We start from the raw sequence: 27,099 nt of genomic DNA, 5'->3' as shown, positions 1-27,099 counted from the left end.
TTTAGTCTGCAGTTATCCTCATCCACATAGTGTCATTCTGATTTACTTCTCTGCTTTTCCTTGTGAAAGATGTGTTCTTGTTCTTCTTTTCTTGGGTTTGATCATTCTTACATGGACTGAAGTTCACATCCCTGGACTCATCAGACCAAAATTGATACCTACACTGTTGTCAAGGAAGGCATTTTAGGTGGTGGTCTTGCACTGAGAGCAATGGTCTTAGAAGAGAACAGGACTTTATGGATGAAAACAAGGATATTTGATTAGCACAGAGTTTTGGGGGATTGCAGTAGCACTACAGAAAATAAAAAAATAAGAGAATTTGAGCTTCATGTTGGTTAGTGAGCTTTCAGCCAAGTAGTATGAAATATGAGGCTTGTCTGTGGAAGACAGAATGTAGGGAGATGTGTTTCAGCCTGGGGATGGCAGCTAAACGCTTGCAAGTGAAGCAAATTCTGCAGGGATAGCACCTAGTGGGAAGAGAATGTTAAAGAAGGGCGGAGTTCTTTGTGTCTGTGTAAAAACAGGAACTGAACAGGTGCTAAATGGGAAACAGAGTAGAGTTAGGAAAAAAAGAAAAGGTCTAGAGGAGGATGTAAATACAAGGGTGAACTGTAGAAGTGTGGGGAGGGCAGTCTGCGAAGAATGGAGAGGCTGGGAAGGGGATAGAAAATGGATACAGCTGTTGAGGGCATCCCATTTCTTAAGGAATGATAATTGAATAGAGGAGAGATGAAGAGTGAAGGAGACAAATGCATTTATATGCTAAAGAAAATGACAAGGGAAGAAGAGGGAGAGAAAAGAGGAGCCAGTGCTGCAAGAAAATGTAATTGGGAGTACAATTAAAGGAACTGGTACTAAAAAGCCTCATCTGTTGGTAGGTTTCCAAGGTAACAAGTGAAAGTGTCATGGGGCAGGTGAGACTGAAATGTGGAGCACATCTGCTGTGCAGTGTGACTTGAGGGGTTGTGGTTTCATGTTTAGGTATGCTGTTAGTTTTGTCCTCATTTTCGTGTTCCTAAAATAGATCCTAAGTTTCCCTTAGCATTACTTAACAGTGAATCAAAACCAAGATTTAAACATCTTTAATTAGTTTTAACAATCAAATTTCTAGTTAACACATTTAATATAATAAGGCTGCTGTCCATTACGGGCAGAAGAACTTCAAGCAGGGAGCTTTTGTCAAAGCCTATCAAACCTCTGCTACTGTTTTCTTGAGCTACGTAAGATGATCCAGTGCAGGAGGTCAGAACTTTCCAGTCTGCACTGCCTCTGGTCTTCTTTATCAGACATCCTCACACTTTTCCTTGCCCTGTACTCATGCTGTATGCATGTGTGATCTTTGGTGCATCATGGTGCCTGCAGCCTGCAACCTCCTGCAGCCCTGCAGTGCCCACCTGTCAACAGAGATCACCAGAGACAGTGTCAATTTGATATGAATTTCAACAAAGCTAGGCCTGCCAGATTGGACAGAGAGTTACTTGCTTGAATTTCAAAATTTTGGTTTCTGGTTTGATTCTTGCTTCAGGCATTATTTCAGATCCCATGTCTGGAAAAAAAAAAAAAAAAAAAGTATCTTCTCTTTCTGGCTAGAAGCTGTGTTCAGGGCAATGTGGTATGATCGTTTCTGGGAATACTTTACATCTGCAGTAATGCTAGATCACCCACTTACTTGTGCATATGAACAGCAACTGCAATTTTTACTGCTTTGTGTGGTACTGGACAACGCATCTTGGTGTGATGGATACAGGCTAGGGAAGGTTTATAGTTTGTGTGGATAAACTATATATATCCTGATAATCATGCCATGATACTTTTGTCTTATAAAGTTGATACTCTAGCAGAATGTGTATATCAAGCTTTCTGCATTGGTGCTGGATTCTATTAACCTGTCACCACTAGTTTAGCAATAGCACTTCAGAAAAGATCACTTAATTTTTTTTTTAATTTTTTTTTTTTGTGACTGTATCTACTTTTATGTCAAAAAACACACAGTGAGGGAGAGTTTTTTTTGCCCCAACAAATAGAATACTTGTAAACTGATTTTTCTTCTGTGAAATACAGGACCATGAAAAGGTCTTGATCACAGTACTTTTTTACTATGAATTCAACTTCTCTGCTAGCCTAGCTTATATTTGCTTTGGGGCTGTGCTTTTTCAGCCTGCTGATGATAGGAGGTAAATTATTTTTAATATGATGTTTATGAAGTCTCTCATACATAAAAAGGGTTCAGTAGATATTCAGTAATAGAGAACCATTTTCTGCCAGAAAATAGTTGATAAGCATAGTTTTGAATAAAAAGTGTCTTACAGCCTTGGTGATGTTCTCTTTAAGATCATGAGAACTCACTGTTAACATGAATAAGCATATTACTGGTTACTGGGTTACTTTAGACTTGTTAATTCTGTGCTCAGACTGGGCCTGCTTCCAAGGTGGCACTTTCTGTGCCCTCACTTCCCCTAAGCACAAATTTCATAATTGATCCTCATCTGTTAAGGTTGATACTCTTGAGTTACTACTGAGTTAGGAAGAATATTGGCAGAATTTCCAAACACGCAGGTGTCATGTTGTGTCCACGTGCATGTGCACATGCACATTTATTTTTTATTTTTTATAATATAATAAAATTCACCAAGAAAGTGTCTGGCTGCATGGTGAAGTATGGCCCATCCGATGTTGTACAAATACAGTGCCATCCATGTATCAGTTCCTCAGATTATTTTATTTAATCTTATTTAAGATTACCTACTTAACATTGCTCTTAAGTAACACTACATTGCTCAATTCTAAAGGGAAGGAACTGGGATACTGAAGAGCTAAGAAAGTAATAATTAGAAAGTGTTCTGCTTGGAGAACAGTTTACATATTGAAAGTATTTCCACTCTATTTTCTGGGCTGTACAGAATTTGGACAAGAAAAGTTTCAACAACAGAATATGAACAAAAGAATTTATGTGATACTAATTTTCTTAAGAAAAAGCTATCCAGTAGAGTTCACTACAGTGGGTGAAAACAGCTCTCAAGACTCCTTAAAATGTATTTACACAATAGACTTCATAGTGCTTGAGTGGTCACTCTGTTTAATTAGTGGTACTTAAAAGATTTAATCAGTATAATCAATAGTATTTAGAAGGTCTGTAGCTTTCATTTGAAAGTGAATTTGTTTTGTGTAAGACATAATAACGTTACACTACTTCATATTTTTATGAGTTTTCCACTGTTTTATAATGGGCAGCTGCCAGTGGAGAGTATTTCTAACACAGTGCAGCAATGTCTGTATTAATAAAGGAGACATGCCCAGGGCTGCTGCCTGCTGTTGAGGCCATGGAATAGCTACATCCTGGCTATTAAAGTTGTTGTCATCTTAAACAAATGGCTACACGTGAAGACCCTTTTGAGAGTGGTGTTGAAGTACACAAACTGCCAAAATGTTTGGAAAAGTGCAGGGTGGCTTTGATCTTCTCTAAATTTCACGGTATAGTTGTTTGAGTTTTTCCTCTATGAATGCTTTTGGGTGCTAAATGCCCGACATAGATGTTACTTGGGTTTTGAAAAACATTATTTTGTGCATCTTGGTATTTCCTCTGGTACATTTTAAGAAGATAGACAGATTACGGACTACACTTAATGCAGTCAAACTGGTGCCAAGTCCCCAAAGACCTCAGGAGAGCAAGCTCCATTTGAAGAACATTGTTTTGGAGATCTTTGCACTCACCCTTGCAGGTGAGTGGAGGAGAAAAGCTGGAATGTCACAGAGTTGAGTTTAGCGGGATCACCTGCTATTAGCTTTCATGTACTTATAATTGGAAGTGTTTGCAGTGTGATGACAAGAGTGCATCTTGCATCAAATGAATAGTCATGTCTGGAGTTTTTCAGCGTCTGGTGACACTTTGAGGCAGCCAAAAGCTGCAGTAAATATGCTGGAGTCAGCTGAAGGTGTAGCATTTAGATGGACAGAATTAGATTACTTGAGCTGTTATTTGATCAAGACATTGGGGTTAATACCTCTACTTCTATAGTGGCACCATGGGGCTTTGTACAAATAGAAGTGGTCAAGGCCTCAATTGCACTTTTCTGCTGAAAGCTGGCAATTCCAGCAAGCACAGCAATCTCCTATGGTGTTGCAGGAACTTAGGCAGAGCTGAGTCAGGAGGAGCCATGTACTGAAGTGCCAGCACCATTGTGCAGCACTGTGGCTGCCACCTGGAGATGAATCTGCACAGCCTCATTTCTCAGGTGACCTATGCCACAGTTGCTGAGATAGTTTCCAGAAGCACAACAACTTAAAATAACAAAGAAATCTGTATACTCAGAATTTATTGAGACAAAGACAGTGCTCACCTGTAGTTTCTTCATCACACAGCTTCATACGTCAGTTCTGCATGCAGTTCAATTTCTGATCCTGGTGTATGCTTGCATTTTATATAATCACATCAAATAACAAGGTGGAATCTATTAGGATAGCATGAGGTGCTATGTTTGTACACATGTGAAAACACATGTAAAACAGGACATTCTTGTTTTAAAAATTTAAGCAGAAATATTATAAGCTTAGAGACTACATTCTTTCTAAGAAGAGTTATATATTTTCCATCCAGGGTAAATGAAAATGCTCATGTAAAGTGTCTCCTTTGTAGAGAGCTTTTTCTTCCTTCAGGCAAATATCAAATGGGTCAGAACTGAACCATTTTGTTTGGGAAGACTGCCAGTACCAAATGGAGTATCCAGACACCTCACGTACCACCTCCAGGCTGTATCTGTTCCTGTTTTCAGGAGAGACTACTGTGCACCATGGAAAATAGATTTCAACCAAATAATGTTCTCTGTATAAGGCGATAGAAGCCTAGAGCACTCAGAGCACTAAAACTGCAACTCCTAGTGGTAGCCAGCAAGCATTTTGAGATAATTTTTCCTCTTTTTTTTATTTTTTTATTTTTTTTAAATCCCCCCTCTTTCCCCTCTGTTCTGTATTGCAGCAAACTCAAATTCAAAGGTTGCCTTTGCCTTTTGTACACTGGCAGATTTAGCTGCTGCATTCTTATCACAAAACACTTAAATATTCATGCTGCTTTTAATTTTAGTGCTGCAAGGCTGTGGTAGTGGATATGATGGTGCAGAAAATTGTGGTCAGAAAATGGAAGGCTTTTTAAGCTTGAGCTGTGTGTGAATATTTTTCAGTTGGCCTCAAAGTGAGCAAAGCTGACTGGAGTATTGCTTTAAATTATCTATTTCAGTAAATGCACAGCCATGATCTTTAAATAGTTAAGCATACAGCTGGTGTCTGGTATCTAGAATGTGGCTTGAAATATTATTCATTCAGGATAAGAACAGATCTTGGATCTGTTGTACTAAAATGTATAAATATGGACACATCAGCAGATTCTTTTTCCCGAATTGCCAAAAAGAAGGGTAACAGTGTAGCATATTAAAATTAATCTTATTTCAATTGGAATTTATTACATTTGAGGGAATTTAAGTGAATTATCTGTACAGTTCATATTTCCTTCTTTGCTGGCAGTAGGCAGCCTGTCTCTCTATGGTTGGCATTTGTCTGATTAATTGGCCCTTTGTTTTCCTTTCTTTTTGTATATAGCTTATTCTAGTCCTTTCTCTTTTTCATATGGTAGCATCACATTAGCTCAAGGTCTGTGAACTAAAATGGATTAAAAGTCACGAAGCAGCACTAATACATAATTGATCTACCAGTAGAACTCAAAGAACTGATTCTCATTCAGAGATAAGAAATGCCTACTTTTTTGTCTTATGCTGACAGTCTGAGCTCTGAAGTCTGTTTCAGATTAAAGTGAATAGGTTACCGGAAACTGACAAATAGTGTTTAGACAAATAATGTTCAGACAAACAGAAACAGACAGTGGTTTATTACCCATGACAATAATCTATTTACAATATTAATGTGATATTTCATTTGAGGTATAATTATTTTCATACTCAAAAAGACTCATAATTTTGACACATTTTAAAATTTCATTGTGTTTTTGTTCACTGGCTCTTGAAAATGCCTTATGTCTAAGATATGTTATGTGGTTTGGGTCTGTATTTGTCTCTTGCTGTGATCCTATACCTGTTAGTACCTAATGGAAGATTTTAACCGCTTAACTATTTTCTGTGGAGGTATGATATGTGTGTGCCATTCACTTCAGATTCCCTCAACAACTACATGCTTTTGCAAGTGGACAGACTGAAAAAGGCTGCGTCTGCTCACATTAACATTGGCTCTGATTTTGCTTCAGCTTGGCATATGTCACTTTTCTTAGTTGCTGAGGAATGACTCTTGACTGTTCAGTTAAAAGGAGATGGAAGCTTGTTTAAGGCTTAATAGGCTTAATGTTTAATAATATCCTCACTGAAGTGAATTCTTCTGTATTTTCAGGCTCCTGTGAAGGTACACATGGCAGTCACAGCAGGGGCGTTTGCAGCTATAGCATGAATGACAAGAGTATGATGGTTGCACAGTTGTGTGACTAATAGCCTGTGTATGCCGGATGGTGTAGCAAGGTACAGCCAATGGTGCTAATGGATAGGAAACAAGCAACAGTCTTTAGGGTGTTTCTCCCTTCCATTAAGTCCATTCAGGCATGCCATATGTCATCATCCATGTACTGGGGATTTAATTCTCCTCTTGGTATCAACTGCTAACACTGCAGTGAAAGTAATGTAAGAAAGCAGAAAATTTAAGTCATTCTGGTAGAAGAGGGCTGCAAATCAAAAGGTGACTAAGTGAGAAGAGTAGTAAGAAAGGAGTAGTAAGAAAATAGTACTTCTTGTGCTTTTTTTTTAAGGCTGTGTATGTGATAAATAGGTTGCCCAATTTTAGCATACTGCATTAGACTTGAGACATTACAATCTGAATACTACATTAACAGTACAGCAGTAAACATTACACAAAATACAGTTACTAACATTTAAGATGTTACATGTGCAATAAAAATATCTTTTATTAAACAAATGCTATACTTGGAAAAAGGCATTCTTTCACATGCAGTCACTCTTTATTAGGTTGGTAATGCTATGAGCATAGCAGTAATCAGCCTCAAAATGGAAACTGAACTTACTTCCTAGAGACTTTGTTATTGAAATTAATCAGTGTTGCACGCTTTCCTTGCAACTGTTCCCTTTGTAACATTTCTGAAAAGCTGAACTTCTAGGTATGTATAGATCCATATAGAGGAGAGAAGCTCATTCCCAGCTTTTGGAAGCTAAGCTTGTTCAGCCTTCTGCAGGCAGCTTGGCAGTATCAACACCTTGTTAATCCTTGTCCAGTAAATAAGATGTATGAAACTTTGAAGTTTTCAAGTAAGTCAAGTCTTCATTTAGGTGATTAAGGCTTTCATATTTTATGCTGTTACTTCTGATGAAAAGATGACTGATCTCAGGCAAACCAAGAGCTTGAGTACATTACACAGGGTAAAAAAGTCTACCTGCAGATCATTTTTTTTTTTTTATTTATCTTGAGAAGTCTATCTTCACATTGGTTGGTGATGAACTTGAAAAACAACCTTGGGAAATGAAGAAATTTTTGAAAATATACAAAGACCTCCTGTAGTTTTGTATTTTTTTGTCAGTGGCTAACTTGGTTAGAATTGGCAGCGTGCTCTCTTTCGTTGTTTTCTTATGTTCAGAACAAACAGTTTGTATTCTGGTTTGTGTCCATGGCCTCTCGTCTTGGCAATGGGCAGCACCTCTTTGCATCTTCCCTGCAGGTATGCATACAGACAGATAAGATGTCCTGAGCCTTCTCTTCTCCAAGCTAGACAGCCCAATCTCTCTCAGCCTCTCCTTGAAAGTCAGGTGCTACAGTATCTTAGTTGTCTTGTGTCCCTTTGTTGGCTTTAATCCAGTGTATCTCTGTCTGCCTTGTACTGGGGAGCCCAGAAGTGGACTGGCACTCCAGACGTTGCCAGAGTCCAGTTCTTTTTCTCTGTGAGTATCCATATAACATGGAATGAAGCTACAGTTATTTTTTTCTTCTTGAGAAGAGATTCACATGGGCTGCACTTTGGTCTTAGAAATGCAAATATCTTCTTGCTACTTTTGATCTTCTCCCTCCTGAAACCTTTTGGGTATGAGTTTTCAAGAGCCACAGAAGTGGGATTTCAGGATAGGGTAAATGACATTTTTTCATTATTAACACAGTAATTGCATATTATGTGTCCTAGATATGTATGATAAAATAAATATTCATTTATTTGCCCAGTTTTTACGAACCTCTGTTTTTTGACTGTTGGGGTTTATGTTGCAGCAGCTAACACAGAAACAGCCATGCTCGCGTGACTTAAAAAGACAAGGTATTGGTGTCTGGAGTTAGAATTTATTAACAATGATTAACAGTAATACTCCAGAGTAATAACCAGATTTATAGTTCTCCCTCAAATAATACTGTAATTCCTTGGGCTTCCTGGAGGGTTTTATGTGTGCATACTGCCAGCAGTCATTCAGAAGAGAGAAACTGTGGTGGGGTTACCTTATAGGAAGCCACATCTTTTCAAGCATCTTTGCAAAGAGAAAGCACAGATCGGCAGTTCAGACTGAGGCTTTCTTAAAGCCGGAAGGCTGACATAAATCTACATTTTATGCTATGATAAAGACGTTTGAACACTTTTTGGAACTGGTATCGTTTTTTACTGCTGAAAACTGACCTTTTGAAAATTTATATGCTTCGTAGTTCAAGATAACTCTACTTTTAATAAAATATAATACTTATTAATGGATCTCAAGTCAGATATTCAATTTCCCTAGTAATTTAAAGCTTAATTAGGCTGCATTCTAGATCTCAGTGGCTGTCCTTAACTGATTCTTCTTTAGTCAGTATCCCTCCAATTTTACAGTTCAGTTCAATTCTCAGGACTCTAATTTGCATAGAGTGACAGGTTAAAATTGGATAGCTAGAAGGATTTCTGCTTTTAGTGCCTGCTGCATTGGTGAAGATTAATTCCTCATAGTATGAGGAGATATGGCTTATGAAGTAACTTTTGAATCATTGCAGTTTTCAGTCTGTTGTATTGTTGTAAATTGAAGCTGGTGAAGTGATGATCTAATTTTAATGTGGCCTGTCTGAAACTAAATGTTACATATGTGGAGAGTTTTCCATAATTATATTGTAGACAACAATTTATGAGTTCTTCATCTGTTGGAAAAAAGGGGATTGTTTTGATTGGAGAATTGTTTTTTTCAGATCAGTGGTTAGTTGCTGCCACAACAAAGAAGCTTGCATTTTTACCTCTGTTCACCCTATTCATTTGCAGACCTGTGCACTTTGTTGCCTATATAGGTAATATATACAGTTCAGATGTAATTTCTTGCAGATTTTGGTTGAAATCCTTAGATAGGCTCTGGTTCATCTGGGAAATTTCCAATTGGGATGATATGCAGATACGATACAGAAACTATAAGATTTGGTATTTGCTTACCCTGCTTGAGATTAGGTCTGCAAAATCCATTCAGTCTTCACCTGTTATAAAAAAACGTGGGTCCTCTGTGTAAGACTGTTATTCATTTCTCTTTCCCTGACTTTCTATTCAAATTTTGAAGATGAACTACAGAAGAAATATGATGAATATGTTTTTCTCTTGTGCATCATGGTAATTTCTCTGTATTCCTCTTTGAATTAAGTTTAATTTAATCTCTTCCTTTTCCTCCGCTCCTTACTCTTATGCTATTGCTCTGATTCCTGCCCTCTCATTGTTTCTCCCTATCTTTGTTGTTTTCCAAATGTTTCTCTTTCCTCTTCTCTGAAAGAACTGTGAGATCACACAAGAGATCATGTTTTGGTTATATCTCACAGAACAAATAGGTGTATCTTCCCTAAGGCAAATTTATGTGTGATGTTACATAGTCTTCTAACATGTGGAAGTGGTCACAGTGTGAGGCAGAAGCTGCGTATATTTGTGCTCCTCTTTGAAATGGCCTTGGGGTTGTGGGAAGCTTCCCTCATCATGAAAAGCACCATGACAATCATCCTGTGGGCAGTGAACTCAGTAGAGACCATGGGCTTTTTGGGATCAGGTTAACCTCTTTGACTAAAAGATGGTGACTTCATGACCATGTTGGTAGGAGTTCAGATGCTGGTGTGGCATTTCACCCTCCTAAGTGCCATTCCTGACCAAAGACATTTGCCTTCAGAAATTTGATTATGATATATTTTAGGAATGGTAATTTCCTGAATTATTTTTATTCCATCAACATTACAAAGGTAGTGCTATTATATTTATGCACTGCACCATTTTCACAGAATCATAGGAATTGGAGAGAAGTTCTAGAATTCAGCATCCAACCGCCCTGCTAAAGCAAGTTCCCTGCAGAATTTGTAAAGGAAAATGTCCAGGTAGATTTTCAATATCTCAAGAGAAGGAGACTCCACAGCTTCACTGGGCAAGCCTGTTCCAGTGCTCTATCACCTTCAAACTGCTGGCTCATGCCGAAACTCATGTCCACCAGGACACCCAGGTCCTTCTCCACAGAGCTCCTTTCCAGCTCCTAGCCTGTAGTTATTGCACATAGTTATTCCTTTTCAGATGCAGGACTCTGCACTCACTCTGGTTGAACCTTGTAAGGTTTCTCTCCACGCAAGTGTACTCCCTAGCCTGTCCGGGTCTTGCTGAATCACGGCGCAGCCTACTGGTGTGTCCCCCCCTCCTCCCAGCAAACTTGCTGATAGCATAGTGTTTTTCCATTTGTCTGTAAACTTAATTTAATAAGACATTCACAAGCTGCCTAGAAAATGGATTCTTTTCCCCTATGGGAATTTCCACATCTGATAATTGCCTATTGTAAAAAATGATTTCCATCACAGGAAAAGAAGATGGTATGGAAGAACCTACTCTACTGACTATCTCTTACTGCTTTTCTGGTTTTGCCGATTTGGGAACAGCATTACACTTTGAAAAGAAATTTTTTTTTCCTTTCTATTATCTCACATTCCAAACTGTTAAAGTGTTATGCAAAATTTTTAAAAAAAAAGAGCCAGGATTTGTAGCTGAAGATAGAATTCTCCTTGGAAAACAGCATTTTAAAATTTCCTTTATAAAATTAAATTCTTCGTATTCCCAAATTCAAGATGAAAATTGAGCAAAGGGAAAAAAATACTCAAACCCCCCAAACCGCTGTCAAAACAAGAAAATATTGCTTAAAGAATTTCACACAATTTCTAATTGAACTTTAACTCCTACAAAATATCAGGCCAAAAGACTCTTGAAGTTAATTTACAAAAATGAAGTAATTCTAAATGCAGAGGAGAGCTTTTATGCAAAATATTTTCTTTATCAAGTGCATGTAATTAAAAAAAATGACAGTGATTGGAGTTCTCTAAATAATGGAAACATGAATTCTGTATGATTTATATATTATTATATTCATATATAAACATGCATACAAAAAAATGTCTTTTAAATCACTACCCACCTAATTAATCTTATCAATATATAGTTTTTATGATTAACATATTGAAATGAAAGATGCAAGATTATTTGAAATTATAACAGATACTTCAGTGAAAAGAGCAATGTTCTCACTGTATGGATATAATCTCTCTCTGTTCTCAACTCATTCAATTTAACATATTTCTATATGAGCTGTGAGATAAAAGGACTAATAGAAATGAAAAGGAGAACTGCCAAAAGTCAAATTGCCTCATTGGAAGCTTCTTAGCAAAATTACAACATCCAGTTCTAGATAATTAAATCTTATTTTGTAGGAGTGTCACTGAATGATGTTAATTTGCCTGTAGGTAGTGCTCTTTAAGTTGAACAGAGTAACAAAAATTTATTTGGGCACTTTTAGTTTGTGTTAGAAATGGTTTAACATTGTTTAATGAAAAAGGAAAGCTTCAGCTGAGGGATAACAACACCGTACTTACAGAGGAAAATCATTAAAGCAACTAACTAGCATATGAATATATCCATATATTTTTAGATAGGAGGAAATTTCTTAGTCAATATCTCTTTCATTGAAACTAGTTTTGATTCAGATTATGTAGATGTTACAAATATTTCAGAGATCTATAAAAATTTCACCAGCTTTGAAAAAAATGAAACCTGAAAAATGAAATGTCTGGTTGCTTTTTCAGCAGTCTAATAGTAAAAGTGGTCTATAATAGATTGCAATTAAACATCTGCTTTAGTATCTTGAATTTCTTTATGTTAAGAAAGTTTTGGGGCTCAAACCTTAAAAAGTTTAGCACAGAGAAGTAGATCACAAGATGAAGTCTCCTGTTGCTACAAGCTGGAGAGCAGCTTCCTCATAATTTAATAATCATTGTCTCAAAGTCTCTGACGAACTTTATAATCCTCCTAACTCGGGATATTCCATGATTCTATGAAAATGCGTTAGCTTGCTTCCCCCCGTATTTGTTTTATGTTCATGATTCGAGTCTCTCTGCTGTTTTTCAGTCAAGCTGTGGTCATGGTAAACTGTTACACTTTTGTTTGGGTGTCATTGTTGTCCTTTGTTTTGAATGAGTCTTTTCTCATCTGTCATTTATTTTCTGTAGCATGATTATAGATAGCATCTGCCTTCTGGTATTCCATAAGCCGAACGGTCCTAATTCTCCTAGAATCTTTATCATCCCACCATACCAGTGGATACAATCGCAGTTTAAAGCCATGTCTTGAGCAGGTATGGTTTTTTTAGACATTGTAAATACTTTTGTCAAGGATGGATGCCTGCAGGAAGCTTGGTATTAGAAATGTTTTATTTTCTAATTCCTTCAATGAAAATTGCAGTTTTGGAGCAAAACTTTTCTTATGTGCACAGCAGTGGCTCTTTGTTCCTCTGGTACTTCAAACCTTGTAGTACCAAGGAAGTGAAGCTTGAATTTTCCAGTTATGGCTTTTCTGTCTCTGATTTTGCATGGTTTCCTCTTTAACATACTAAAAATTAAGTTTAGTCATGCTGCATCTTTCATCTTACAGAATGTTTCAGTATTTTTCTCATGGAGCTTTCCATTATGAAAGTACTGTTTGGGCTCATTATAATGACTTTTTTTCTCTGCAGTGCTTGATTTTTTTGAATAACTGGAGGAGATCTGAATTTTTCTTTTTTTTTTTTAACTTTTCTTAAGTGACTTTTAAGATATTAATAATTCAATATGCCATCTTTGAACTTGTGATTTTTATTATGAATATACAATTTTCACAGTCTTGACCCTGTAACCTCTGGTTGACTGTGGATGCTATGACCTGAATTCAGCACAGTACTCAAACATAGCCTTAAGTAAAGCTTTTTTTTTTTTTTTTTTTTTTTTAATTGTCTAGACAGTCCATTGAAGGATATATCGAGACTGTCCACAAAAAAACAGCTTCACTTGCTGTCACCATAAGGACAGCAAACCCTCAGAATAGAACTCTTGAGCATATGTGCCTAAGCACAGTGTTTGTGCATGGTAAGGCATGTCTGGACAAGGTGGTAGGCAATGTGCTCATGCAGCCAAGATGTGGCTGGGCTGTAAGTGCATCTCTGGGCTTTCAGAATGTGACTGGAACTCTTTTAACAGCTGTGAAAACAAAGATTAACTCAGTACTGATTTCATCTGGAGGAACTAAAAGTAGACAGGATATTTGAATGACAAATTTTATGTGGAGATGACAATATTGTGATTTTAAAAAGTTTGTTTATTTTTCATATTTTTTATTATCTTAGTTATCTTAGTACGATAATAATGCTCACACCACTAAGAAGACCCTCATACTCAGTTGGAATTTGGGCACTTTCCTCTCTTAAGTACTGATAATATTGTATACTGGTTTTGGTGTTATTACATGTGCTACAGATATTTCTTCAGGCCTTCAGTTTCTTCAGAGAAGGCCAGGTAATCCAAGGTAATTTCTTCAGATCATGGTTGAGCCTAGCACAGGGTGGGATGTGGTGTGAAGCAAGAGGAAACCTGGCCTCTCAGCATGTGCTATGAGTTGTAAGAGCAGCTAACTCCTTGGGAAGAAAGTGAAGGGAGTCAGATCTTTCAAACTGTGAGAGGAAGAGAAAAAACTGCTGTGTGTGAGTAAAACTCTGCTGTTAGGAAATCCAGTAGAGTGTGTCAGGCCTTGACTGACCTGGAGGCATTAGAGGAGAGGTCAGTTAGTGCCATGCAATGGTAATCAAACGGCACTGTAGAGTAAGGCTGCACTTCTTCCTTGACAGCACACTCTTAATTGTCATTTATGTGCCTTGTATCACAAGGAACACAGGCCTTAATTCTAAATTCCTGTCTGCCTGTGTTGGTGGAATGGCTACATCACAAGATATCTGGAGTATCTTTACGTTGTTTTCTGCTTACAGGTTATAGCTTATTGTGAATGCTAAAATCCTTATGTTTTGCATATATAATTAGACCTTTTCAGGGGTTTGGTAATTCCCCATCTGATTTATTACTTTTCTAGTAAAATGCATGGCTTACTTTGTGGCTGATCTCCATTTCTGGCATGGGATATCTTTTGCTAAAGATTTGTATGATTCATGGCTTACAGGCTTTTCTGTAGAAATACAGAATGTGTAGAGAAGCAGTCATGACTACCACCTTACCTGTGACTTCATTATATAAAACCAAAACAAAACACAACACACAAGAGTCAGTGATTTGGAGAAAATTCTTACCTGCTGTTTGTGTAGAATGGCCATCTGTCGGGCAAATCCCAATGCACTAGTCAGATAGATTTGAGAAGAGCCAGACAACCTTATGATGCCTCTTTCTCCAGCAGCTGTTGTTTTTTTTTTTTTTTTTTTTTTTTGTCTTATGTGCTGATGAGGCAGGTTTTTTTGTTTGTTTGTTTTGTTGTTTTTCTTTTGTTTCTTTTTTTTAAATCTGTATTCAGAAGATTTTGAATTCTACTCTTGGCACTGTTGATAATGCAGAATATTTTGACCAAGTCACCCATTCTCATTATGGGCGTAAATTTTTTGGGTACCCACTTAGAACTGAAATTGCACATGGGTGTAGTCACATAAAATGTTAAATATCCAAGAACTTCAGTCAGGTTTGGAAACCACCTTTAGAATTGCTGAAAAACACCAAGATGAGCTTCTTGTAATGTCAAATGGCATATCCTATTGGAGGATCATTGCAGACATTCACAATTGTCCATGTAAATGGATTCCAAGATGCAGGAAAATCGTGAAGTGTCAAAGTAGTAATTTCTAAACATACTCCATTTATCTCTTAGAAATGTAATATCTTCATAAATAACCAAATTGTCAGGGAATCCATTTTGAGTACACAATAGAATACAATTGCTGTTGGCTCTGCTCAGTGTGCATTCATGCGTAGCCTATTGAGATCTTCTCATTCAAAAATTGTCAGTTTCTGTGGGAGGCATTTTTTAAGCAGTAAAGAATAAGCATTCCATAGTTTTGTGTGTGTAATTTTGGGGGCACTTGTACTAATTTTAAAACTTTATAATAATTATGCAGGAAGGCATTACTGTTAGGGATGTCTTGTTTATTTTGTTGTATTCTGTGTTAGATTATAAAAAATGTTTGATCTTTGCAAGTCTTAACATAGTTAACATTTCAGTGTTAATTCTGAAGATATCTTCAAAGACATTTAGATGGCAAAATATATCTTCTGCAGATATAGTGAGTGTTCTTTTGTGTTTGCAGCCTGCTGCATTGCACTTCCTTGCTGGATAAACCAAATACACGCAACCTTCCATAGATGAATGGTATCTCCTGCAACAAAAGGTTAAGATGTCATCCAATGATTTATCCTTCCCACTGGATTCATTGGGTTCCTGTGATAGGGACAAAATTTACTACCTTTCATATATCAGAGGTTGTGCTCTCAAAATGGTGCTTGGGGATTTATGATATTGAACAGGGTGAATTACATGTCATATTATCAACCATCCTGTCTGACATTTAGTGTTGGCAGGAAATGGGCATTTAGCAAGTAGCACAATCTTCCAGTAGGATTGTTTTATTTCAAGGATTTTGTTAATCAAATATTTCTGAAGAAAATCTTCAAAATAGACCGTTAATCACATTGGCATCTGTGGCCATCTAGATGTTAGTGGTGTCTGTTTAAGCTGTCAACCTCCCTGCAGAATATTTTTAAGGTATTGTCTTCTTCATGAAAGTATTTCTTCCTTGAATCCACACAGATGTTGGAATTACAAGGTAAGTGGCACGCAGAAAAAGGGTGACAGAGAGTAAGGGAAAAGGAGATACTGTATTAATCACATAGATTGAGATTCTGAAAAACAAGTTTGCACATGTGTGTCGGCATTTGTCAGTTCTATATAACACATATGCATATGTGCAAGACAATTAAATCTTTATTCTGATTACAGTTTTGCATCACGTCGTGTTGCTTCTGAGTGGATAAGACTGCCTTGGTTAGGAGTGCCTACCAGTATCTGAATGGTACTGTTCAGAGAAGCAAATGGCCTCTTCAGTCTTCTTTTTTGCAGCAGTTCTGATAACTCTAGCAGAATATGGAAATTTCTTGGCACATACACTTTTTCAAAGTATGTTACTAACTGGCGACATTTCATTAAAGGTTTCCTTCCTGCTTTCCTTATTTGAGAACTCTTGCTTGGTTGATATAGCTTATGACTTTTTCTTGTCTTTTTTTTTTTTTTTTTTTTTTTTTTTTTACAGTGCTCTATGACCTTAAATCAATATGCTTCAAATGGTGCTTTGTGAGTTATATCTAGACTAGTGGATACTTGTATATGGCCTGCTATCTTGTCTCCAGGGGAAAAAAAAAAGAAGTGTATTTAAACAGATGGTCCTGACAAAATATTTGATTGCCTCATTCTGAGGTTCTGATCCCTCTGACACTGGCCTGAATCTGCATTATTGCAGCCACACAAGAGTGGGAGATGTAGCTGGCAAACATGTCCTTGTCTGTACCTATATTGTCAAGCAAGAGATAGGAATGGCTGCTGCTGTAAGAAAATATGGTTTTGATATAAGTGACTATCATGATTGCCTGGGATATGGACCACATGTTGAATAAAGGTTCAAAAGGAGGCCATTTATTTAGTAAACTTGTACACCTAACACGATAAAGGTTCTGACATAACCTGGGGAAACAAAAAAGGGGCTTTCGTCAAGTCTGATGCCTGTAAATCTAGGCAATATGGGAAGCAGCAGCAGCTTATTGCATTGTTTGAGTATATGATCAATCAGACAAAGAGAAAATCAGGACACGTGGTGAGTTTGGAAATAGTATTTCAGGACAGAGTGTCTGTCCTCTTCAGACTGCCAAATCCTTTGGCATATTCTCTTCACTTAGAAACTGAAAATGCAAATCAGAAACTTTACTAGGGAGTTATCTACCCTTTGTGTTTTTCTATAAGAAAAAAATGTCATTTCTTCAATACAGATATTCTATCCATACATTTAAGTTCCCAGAAGGCTTCTGCCAACATGAGAAAAATTATGGTCTAATGTATTTTCAGTTTTGTGAAATATGAATAATACTGGAGAGATTTTTAATAGTAGTGGAAATCAGAGGGACATTTCCAGTGCTCTTTAGTGACACTGGTAGTGATAAGTAAATAAAATGAATAAAATTTCAAAGAAATGGGAAGGAGAAAATATTGCATTGATAAGATATGGACAAGTGATGTGTGTTCAGAGCACTTCTGGAGCTTAGAAAGACCGTCCGTTCTTGTTTTTTGAATGTCATTGCTGTTTCATCACAGTTCTCAACCAGTCTGCTCCTTGGATGTGTTGCTCCTTGGTATAGAAGATTGACGCACACTGAAAGGACACCTTTTTTTGAAAAATATTTCTTTTCATTTAAGCTATAAAAATAAAAACATTCAGTATTTTAAAAAACATATTTGATATATGTGTGTGCTACTTCTGTTAGGAGTTAACATTGCATCTACTATTTTTTTTTTCTCATGTACAGGACAGTTTTCCAGCTCGCTTTGGAGGAATACATTTTGTCAATCAACCATGGTATATTCATGCCCTCTACACAGTTATACGGCCCTTTTTAAAGGAGAAGACACGAAAAAGGGTATTCTTTTTTTTCATTTTCTATTATCTGGTAATTGTAGTCAGCAGATGTATTGTAATATAAATAGATTGTTATTGGTGGAAAGTTTTTAATTGCAATTGCATTGTAAAAACCTTCTTTAGCTGTTTTACAGACATCCTTCAAGGACCTTGTAAACAGTGTTTTTAAATGTATTTTTGCATACAAGCATATGATTCCTTCTGGATTATATAATGGTATTGTCAGCATTGCAATTTCTATAAGAAAGTTGTGGCAAAATAAAATTTGGGAATGATTTGTGTCTTTCTCTTATGATAGACACATTGAATACCAAGTCTTTTCCTAGTGATTTCTTTGACACTAGTATAAACTAAAATACAACATGCACAGTAGCTTGAAAATAGTCACTTGAGTTAAAGCCAGTGAAAGGAAATATGTGTGCATGTGTCTGCATAAGCACAAGCAGTCTCTCAGACGTTGATTAATTTGCAGCATTTGCATCAGTGCAATTAAGTTACAGCTTGGTAGCACATAGAATGATATTATTTCTGTAACAGGAAATTTGTCATCCAGCAAAACATAGCATTCCATACAAAATCATTACAAAGAGCATGATGATAATTTTTGCTTGTTCACTTACAGGATCAGGTCTCTAAGGAGCTCTGTTTTTTTCTCTGCAAAGAGTCTACAAGGCTACAATGTTCCTTGGTGTTTACCTGTTTTTTACTGACATTATGCTTTAGAGGCCTCTGTATTCGCAGATTTTTAACTATAGATTACAAAGGCTTTTATGTAATATTTGTTATAAATATGCAAATGAAAACTCATTCTGCAGGATTCAGTTGCGCTCAACTGATTACAGCTTCAATGTAGAACAATACAGTGCCAGATATGTTTGAGGCCTATCCAAGCCAAGGACCATCTGTCTACAACCAGGCAGCGCAGTACACCTCCTGGGTTTGTTACAAGATTAAAAATAAGTGACAAGGCAGTGCAATGATCAGGTATCTAAGTATTTATTGAGACATCTGAGTCAGTGGCTGGTGGCTCCAGCTCTTTCAGCCTGGCCTCGTAGGAGAGGTGTTCCATCCCTTGGATCGTTTTTGTGGTCCTCCTCTGGATGCGTGCTCCAACAGGTCTGTGTCTCTCATATACTGAGGACTCCACATCTGGACATGGTACTCCAGGTGAGTCTCACCAGCACAGAGAGTAGAGGGGCAGGATCACCTGCCTTGACCTGCTGGCCACGCTTTTTTTGATGCAGCCCAGGATATGGTTGGCTTTCTGAGCTGTGAGGGCACATTGCTGGCTCATGTTCAGCTTCCCATCCACCAGCACCCAAGGTCTTTTTCATCAGGGCTGCGCTCAATCCTTTAATCCCCCAGCTTGTATTGGTGTGGGGGTTGCCTCGACCCAAGTGCAAGACCTTGCATTTGGATTTGGATTTGTGAGCCTGGGCTCACTGCTCAAGCCTGCGTAGGGTCCTCTGAATGGCATCCTGTAGCTCTGGAGTGTTGACTGCACCTCACAGTTTGGTGTCATCAGAAACTTGCTGAGGGTGCAATTGATCTCCCTGTTGACGTAATTGATGAAGATATTAAAGAGTATCAGTCTCAGCACTGACACCTGTAGGACACCACTCGTCACTGATCTCCATCCAGACACCGAGCCACTGACTACCACTCTCTGAATTTGATCTTGCAGCCAGTTCTCTGTTTGCTGAACAGTCTACCCATCAAATCCATATCTTAACAATATGGAGAGAAGGATGTTGTGGGATACAAAGTGTCATAAGCCTTACTGAAGTCCAGATAGATGACATCAGTGGCTCTTCACTTGTCCAAATGCAAACTTTTTACAGCAGTTTTTGTTAATTCTTAGTCAGTTCTTCCATTAGTCAGATAGTTAAATATTGCAGTTAATAACGTTTGTTTTTCAATAGGAAAGAGAACAAATTATTGTGAGGAAAAAAAAAAATCCCACAGAATTATCTTCAGAAGTGTATGAAGATCTCATTATTTATCTTTCATGTATTTCCTGAATTATTTTTGCAGTTTTTGAGAGGTCTGGTAGATTTGCAACTGATAATTGCATTGAGATAAATGTAGTACTCAGCATATATAAAGCAACTGCTAAAATAGTGAAACATCCAGTTTGAAAATGACCATAAAATAAATTGCTTTTGCTATTAATATTTGTTCTATCACTCAAAGATAACTCCTTTCTGAGAAGGAAATACTGTATTTGCATGTTTACATTAAACTTTCTGTCTATGCAGCTGACTGGAAGATGACAAAATTTGTGACTGTTTCTTTTCTCATTCCCATTACAGCATCAGTTTTCCAGTTGAGGTACAGAGATGTCCCACAACCAAGTGGGCTAAAATATGAGACAAGCATATATTTGCTTTTTTTTTTTTTTTTTTTGTCTGTCTGCCTTTTGAATTTAACATATGATAAATCAAGGGTTAGCTCCCCAGAGAAGTTACTGCAAGGTGAAGTAGGATAAAAACTGGTGGCACTCCATGTGCATGCACACCCTGTCTTCCCCATGGAGAGCAAGAGGCAGCGGTATGAGGCAATAACCTCCCTTGCTTACTTGGCTGCTTCTGCACAAGTCAATTAAAAGAGGACTGGGCACTGCCATTCCTACTGTTTAATTGTACAGGCACTCTCTGGCATGGCACTGGCCAGTGCCAGCTAGTACTCTCTTAGACATTGCCTTGGAACAATTCAAGGATTAGTAAGTAGTGTTGATGAGTTCTGTTCTGGAGATAAAGGGAATTTAACTCTGTGGATGTAAACTGTGCTGTAGTACTTGCTCCTGGTACAAGAAATGAATCCTGGCCTTTTTGCTACTCTAGAAATCTTCTTTGAGCTATCTGTGAAGCCACACTCAAGAGAAGGCATATCCTCTCAATGGAAGGTCTACAGATCCTCCAAAGTGGGAGAAGGCTATCCAAATCCAGAGATCCTCCATTTTTAGTACTCATTGATCACCTGTTGCAGATTTCTGAGGAGAAACAATGAGGTTAAATATAAACAGAAGTATAAATGTCAGTGTAGGTATATGTGCATATTGTATACATACATACACTATATATATGTAAATGTAAAGCGTATCTGAAAATAAATCAGTCAATAAAAATTCTGATTGACAATATCAAATAGTCTATCAGAATTCCCTTGTTGTCACTGAAAGTATTTTACTGTTATTACTTGCTTTGTTGCTTGCCATGTACAAACAGAAGGAAGAAATTTTCTTCATTATATTCTTGTTTGTCTTTTTAATTTTCTTTTCATAGAACTCAAGGGTGGATGCTTGGAAGTCAATATATTCCTTAATGTATATAATGAATGCTAATTTTATTTACTGAATTATGTGCTTATTTTATGTACTTAATTTATTTCTCAGGATTAGGAGAAACAAATTACAAAAGATAAGCAGTCTGTCTGTCTTGACTTCTGTCTGTCTTGTTAGTCAGCATTAGTTCATACAATCCTTACGTTGCTTGTCCTGCAAACATTAATGCTTTAATTGCTTTGTAGGTGTATGAACATTGTCTGACTGTACTGAAGGTAGAAGTAATGTGTGCCTTGTTGGCTATTGTGTTAGCCCAACATAGGCATAAAATTGGAACGGTACAATATTCTGTCATAATAATGATGTAATTTGGGCTTTGATGATTTTTGTGATACTGTTTTGTTTTTATCTTTTTATATAAATACAGATATTCCTTCATGGTAATAACCTCAACAGTCTACATCAGCTGATACATCCTGAGATCCTGCCTTCAGAGTTTGGAGGAATGTTGCCCCCATATGACATGGGAACATGGGCAAGAACACTGCTAGACCACGAGTATGATGATGACAGTGAATGCAATGCGGACTCCTACAATGCTCCAGCAAAAGATATAGAAAAGGACCTCTCTCCTAAGTCCATGAAGAGGTGGGTTAAAGATACTAATATGTTAACCTCATATTGCCATGAGGTTAACATTTGCCTTCTCACAAAATCATAGAATCACAGAATTGTAGGGGTTGGAAGGGGCCTATAAGTGAGCATTGAGTCCATTCCCCTGCTAAAACAAGATCCTTGTAGAAGGTCACACAAGTATTTATCCAGATAGGTCTTTATTATCTCCAGAGGAGACTCCACAACCTCTCTGGGCAGCCTGTTCCAGTTCACTCTCACAGTAAAGAAATTCTTCATTGTGTTTGTATGGAACTTCTATGTTCCTTGTTTATGAACCTGTTGGTAGTTTCCTCAGCTTATTAGGTATAAGGACTTTTTTTTCCTTAAGAAGACTCTTGGCTATAATCCACAGCATTAATTTTCGCCTCTTGTCCTATCACTAGTTGCTAGGCAGAAGAGGCTGACCAATTCATGCAGTGAACATATGGGACAGAGAATCTACATAAACTCTTTCAAATTAAGTTGGAATATGCTAACTTGAGAATTCATTTTCAGAACTTGGCATTTGGTGCAGAAAGAAGAGAGAATTTGGAAGCAAGTCAAACAGGAGAAAATATTTTGAGACTTGTCAGCCAGGAAAATGATGTTGTCTGGAGTATATCTTAAAGACTTGTTAAGACAGTGTAGCTTGAAAGAGATATATTTTTTAGGAAATGGGGCGGAGAAAATTGCCATAGAAATAAAAACAAACACATACACACACACAAAGAAAAACAACAAAATAACAAAAGATTTTATATCAGAAATCTAAAATACATTGAAAGTGGGAAATGTTCAGAGCCTGGCTGGGAATGAACTAGGATAAGTAAAGTTAAAAAAGATTGTGAATGCATATGAAAAAGATGCAACTACCACAATTGTTTGAGAAAATAGGACAGGAAAAGAGTAGCAAGGGGAGAGCAAGAAAATGAGTGGCATATTTATATACAATTTGTACTTAGAATTATGTAACAATTGTACATATGTAGAATTATTTGTAGCAAGAATTATGAAACAGTAGAGAAGCTTACTTGGAAAAATGGGTGGAATGTAGGAGCTGAAATACGGAATTCTTAGTGATGCAATTAAGCCATGAGAGGAAGTTGCCTCATACAAGGATGCAGGAAGGACCCATGAGCAATTCTTTGACAAGACTTTCTGAAGCAGAGTTTCCCAGACTACTCTGAAGAAATACTTTGGAAAAGCAGCAGATTGACAGATTCTTTTTTCTTTAAGGGGAGAAAGCATACCTACTTTCTTCTCATTTAACTGGTGCTGAAAAGTCTTTCAAGCCAACTTATACTTCATTATATACTTCTAATTGATCTGCAGTTTACTGTCAGATATTCTTTCAATATAGGCTAGCTGACGCTGTAGGAAACCTATTGCAGAAAATAAGGATGTTGAAAATTGGATCTATGTTAAATCCAGCTGAAATTTCCTCACCATCATTATATTCATTTTCAGTTAGCATATCTGCAGTACCTGCTGAATCCTCCTTCCCAGCTGTTGGATATAAAAGGTACTAAGTAGGCTTACTGTGATAGTACCAAGTAGGAGGGAGTGGTAGCAAAATTCTGGACAAAATCCCACAGTTTTGTAGTATTAGCTGCACAAACATTTTAAAAATAGAAATAAAGAAGTTAGGATAGGTAGAAAGAGATAAACACTATAAAGTTTAAAATTAAATTTAACTTGAATTGGATATCGGACAGATTATACTTCTCTCTGCTTAAAACCACATTAAGTGTGGTATGTTACTGCAGAAACAGGACATCTGAAAACATGAGGTAGGTCAGTGAAAGTGCTTAAGTTCATAGGCAAAATTTCACAAGGGTAACAAATTGCCAACAGTTACCTTGTTTAATTTGGTTTGGCAGTCTAGAATTAACTTCTTGCTTTGAAACATTATCATTCATAAACCAAGATTATGCTAAGAGTTCATTTCTTTGTTATTCATTTTTCCCTTTACGTGAACCACTGAAGTTCCTTAAGATCTGCTTGAACTTTGGATAAATTGGATGACCTCTCCTTGAAAAAAAGGCTGATCGTGGGTAGATTGGTGGAGATAAGGAGAAATTAACCCCACCAAATAGTGTAAATCTCTTATGAGAACACCTTCACAATGTGACACTGCTGCAGCTGTCTCAGTAATTGTATTTAGTTTGTGGCCATGTACACCCATGGCTCTCATGGCTGAGGCATTCAGATGGGGTCACAAGGATCTGCACATCTAACTCCGCAGGGCAGATGTCTGAGTTGACCAAGTTTGCAAATTATCTTTGTATAGCTTTGGTTCCTTGCCTCTGCAATGAACCTCTGTCCTGTTGTGACTTGTGAGAATATATTCAGCAATGTCTGTAAAGTTGTTTGGGAGACAGAAATAAAAGATGTTACAGATTTACATAAATACTTTCCCTTTTATGTGACTTTGTTCAGGAATTGCTGCTGAATTGGAAGACAATAATTGTTGATTTAAATAAAATGAAAGCTATTTCTTCTTCTTCTACAAGGAATTTGTTCTCCTGAGCTTGCAAACCATAGGTTAGGATTTGTGCAGTTTCATTTTCACATCTGTCTTGGAATTGGGAAGCTTGGAGGCCCTGAGAATTTATGGTCGTTACTGCCTCTCTGGGAATTTGAGTCCCGGTTTGCCTACTTTTCATCTCTCCTTTAATTCCACAGATGAGAAATGGAAACTTCAGTTTCTCAGATATTGGCAGCCTAAGAAGGCTCAGTCTGCTGTTAGTACTTAAATTCAATTGGGAATTCTATGAAATTAGTATGCTCCCACAGCATTTTTTATCTTGGTGAACTGGATCTTCCAGTACAGTTTCCCACCAGTAATTTTTAATCAGCTTTGATTTAAAAAAAGCCTTTTCATTTCACTGGTTTAACTTTTTGCCTGTTGAGCTGACTAACATTCTAGATGACGGTTATTGTACAGTATTATTTTTAATTGTGTTTATCACAAGAGAGGCCATCAGATTTTCAAAGTTGATTTTCTCAATTGTAGCACTGGTAAGAGCATAATTACTGTTTGAAAATATCCTTGAATTTCAAGAATTCACATGAAGTTTGATTCAGATGTTTTTCCTTGTTTGTTTTTTTAAATGTTTTCCTTATAGTTTTTGAAAAAAAAACAAATCAACTCCTGCAAGCAGACTCATTCATTGGCTTCAGGGGATCGTTCTAGAGTGGGATACTGATAATATGTTTTTATCTTAAATTGATCAAGATTTTTCTCTGTGCTGTAGTCTTTAAGGTGGGCAAACTTGTAATGTTTCTTCTGATCAAAAATTTGTACCTATATTGTTGAGATGCACACACATTCTAGCCATATAAGTCCTCTTTGCAGGAAGGAAGAGAAATTTATATCTCTAGCAGTAGATTCATCACACTTTAAAGGAAACATCTATCAAATATTTCTTTTACTGTACCCTAGAAGTGTCTGTTTTTTGACAATCTTGTGACATGATGTGAGACTCATTCTTACCACTTCAGGCTTTGTTTCCAACAGAATGTTTTATTTTGCTGGAGGCTGGGGCTTCTTTCTCCCTCACAAATGGCCGTTGCATGGTATCCATACCAGTGTCATGCTTCTGTGCTGAATCAGAGAATCTGGAAAAGATTTACAATCATCACTGAATTCGTCCTTTTGCCATCCTTTTCTGCTGTGTTTAACTGAGCTGACAAGCGAGTTTGACAGATGTGTCCACTGCTCCAGAAATCCTGCTGGCTATGGCAGGCTTCCCCAGGGTTGGCTTAGGAGCATGCTCTGTTGCATTAAGTGCTGTTTGCAAAAGGAACAAATACACCTCTAGCTAATACATGCCACTAATTGCTGCATGCCGTTTGCCAGCTGGGTGGCTGAATTATGCCTTCTTTACCAGACAACTGCTTTCTGGTAGAGGAGGTCAATGCTTACATCAGTACAAAAGACAGCTTAGTTTGCTCTTTGTTATGTGCTAAGGACGTGCTTTACTTGCTCCTTCACTGAATAAAGGAGGATCTATTTTATTGCACTTTTTGCCCCTATTTCCACAAACCAACTCAGAGCTCTTTAAAGGCATGTATCCACTCTTTAAGGGTATTTTCTGACCATTTGTGTTGACTGGATGCTCAGTGTAACAGTATCATTGTTTTTAAGCCCTGGCAGAAAGGAAAAGCAAAAGAAAGCTGAGATTTATCTTCATTTGTTTTCATCTAGAAATGTCAAATAAGCATGTTGCCCTTCTGCAGGTCTCAGTCAGTGGTGGATCCTGGGGTGCTAAAACGCATGGATAAGAATGAAGAAGAAAACATGCAGCCTTTGCTTTCCCTTGACTAACAGTTCCTGAGCATCAAACATGAACTGCAGTGGAAGGCACTCAGCAACAAGCAAACCATTGGGAAAGAGTGTACCAGCTGGAATCCTATTTACTCATGTTTATGTAGCATAATGGAAGCAGGCACAAGATTTTACTATTCTGCCTGAATTCTGGATGCCCTGGGGTGAAAAGGAAGAGAAGAAAGAAGGAAAATAATTAAAAATAGGAATCAGTAATTTATTCTGTAAGTGCCAACCTGTTTGTAAATACAACATAATCCTCTACTTTGACTTTCTAAGATATGGTAAGCAAATGCTATGAGTGACTTCTAAATATGTCAGTGAAGTGCATCGTACAAAAGAGTAGAAAATGTGCTTGCATACACACGTGTGCACACACAGAGAAACACGTACTGGACAAGAAAAAGTATCAAAGCCAATTAAATGTTGTCCTTCTTATAGGAAGCCATACTGCAGCTAGTATATTGACTGCAATATACAGTATATTCTCTGCAATGCTCAGTAATGTGCAAAGATAAAGAGGGATTATAAGAACTTGGGGATGCTGTAGCCAGTCAAGTATTTCCTAAATGTAGGAATTTATTTCCAACTAACTTTGTGGCTTAGAATTGTGACTTAGCATAAACCATGTAGCATTGTGAAGAAGATAACAGATGAGCTGGAGCCAACTCTTTGACAGTTTGATGTTTGGCTGTATGAGTCTGTGAGGTTTCTTCCTTAACTTTTTATTTACAGTTTGCAAGTAACCCAGCGTGTTACCCTAAACTGGGTGCTGTAATGTGGGTCATGTTGGAGTTATTTCTCTTGCATTTTGGGTGCACGTCAAGAAGTTTTCCAGAACTCTGTTCTCCCTCGTA

At 37.3% G+C, this 27,099-nt stretch overlaps 1 protein-coding gene across 1 annotated transcript in view; it reads left to right on the top strand.

The window, feature by feature from the left end:
- Positions 1 to 26,242, top strand: part of CLVS2 (clavesin 2) — a gene marked incomplete at both ends in the record, with an annotated part of 47,565 nt that extends 21,323 nt beyond the window's left edge. Inside the window, 3 exons of the mRNA XM_079532623.1 lie at positions 17,866 to 17,976; positions 21,686 to 21,906; positions 26,155 to 26,242. Of these exons, the coding sequence (XP_079388749.1) occupies positions 17,866 to 17,976; positions 21,686 to 21,906; positions 26,155 to 26,242 (420 nt within the window). The remainder of the gene's footprint in view (positions 1 to 17,865; positions 17,977 to 21,685; positions 21,907 to 26,154) is intronic.
- Between the last annotated feature and the right edge of the window lie 857 nt (positions 26,243 to 27,099).

Source organism: Tetrao urogallus (assembly GCF_951394365.1).
Source record: "Tetrao urogallus genome assembly, chromosome: 2".
NCBI lineage: Eukaryota > Metazoa > Chordata > Aves > Galliformes > Phasianidae > Tetrao > Tetrao urogallus.
Note: the sequence above shows the minus strand (reverse complement) of the source record. Positions and strands in the feature narration are given on the sequence as shown.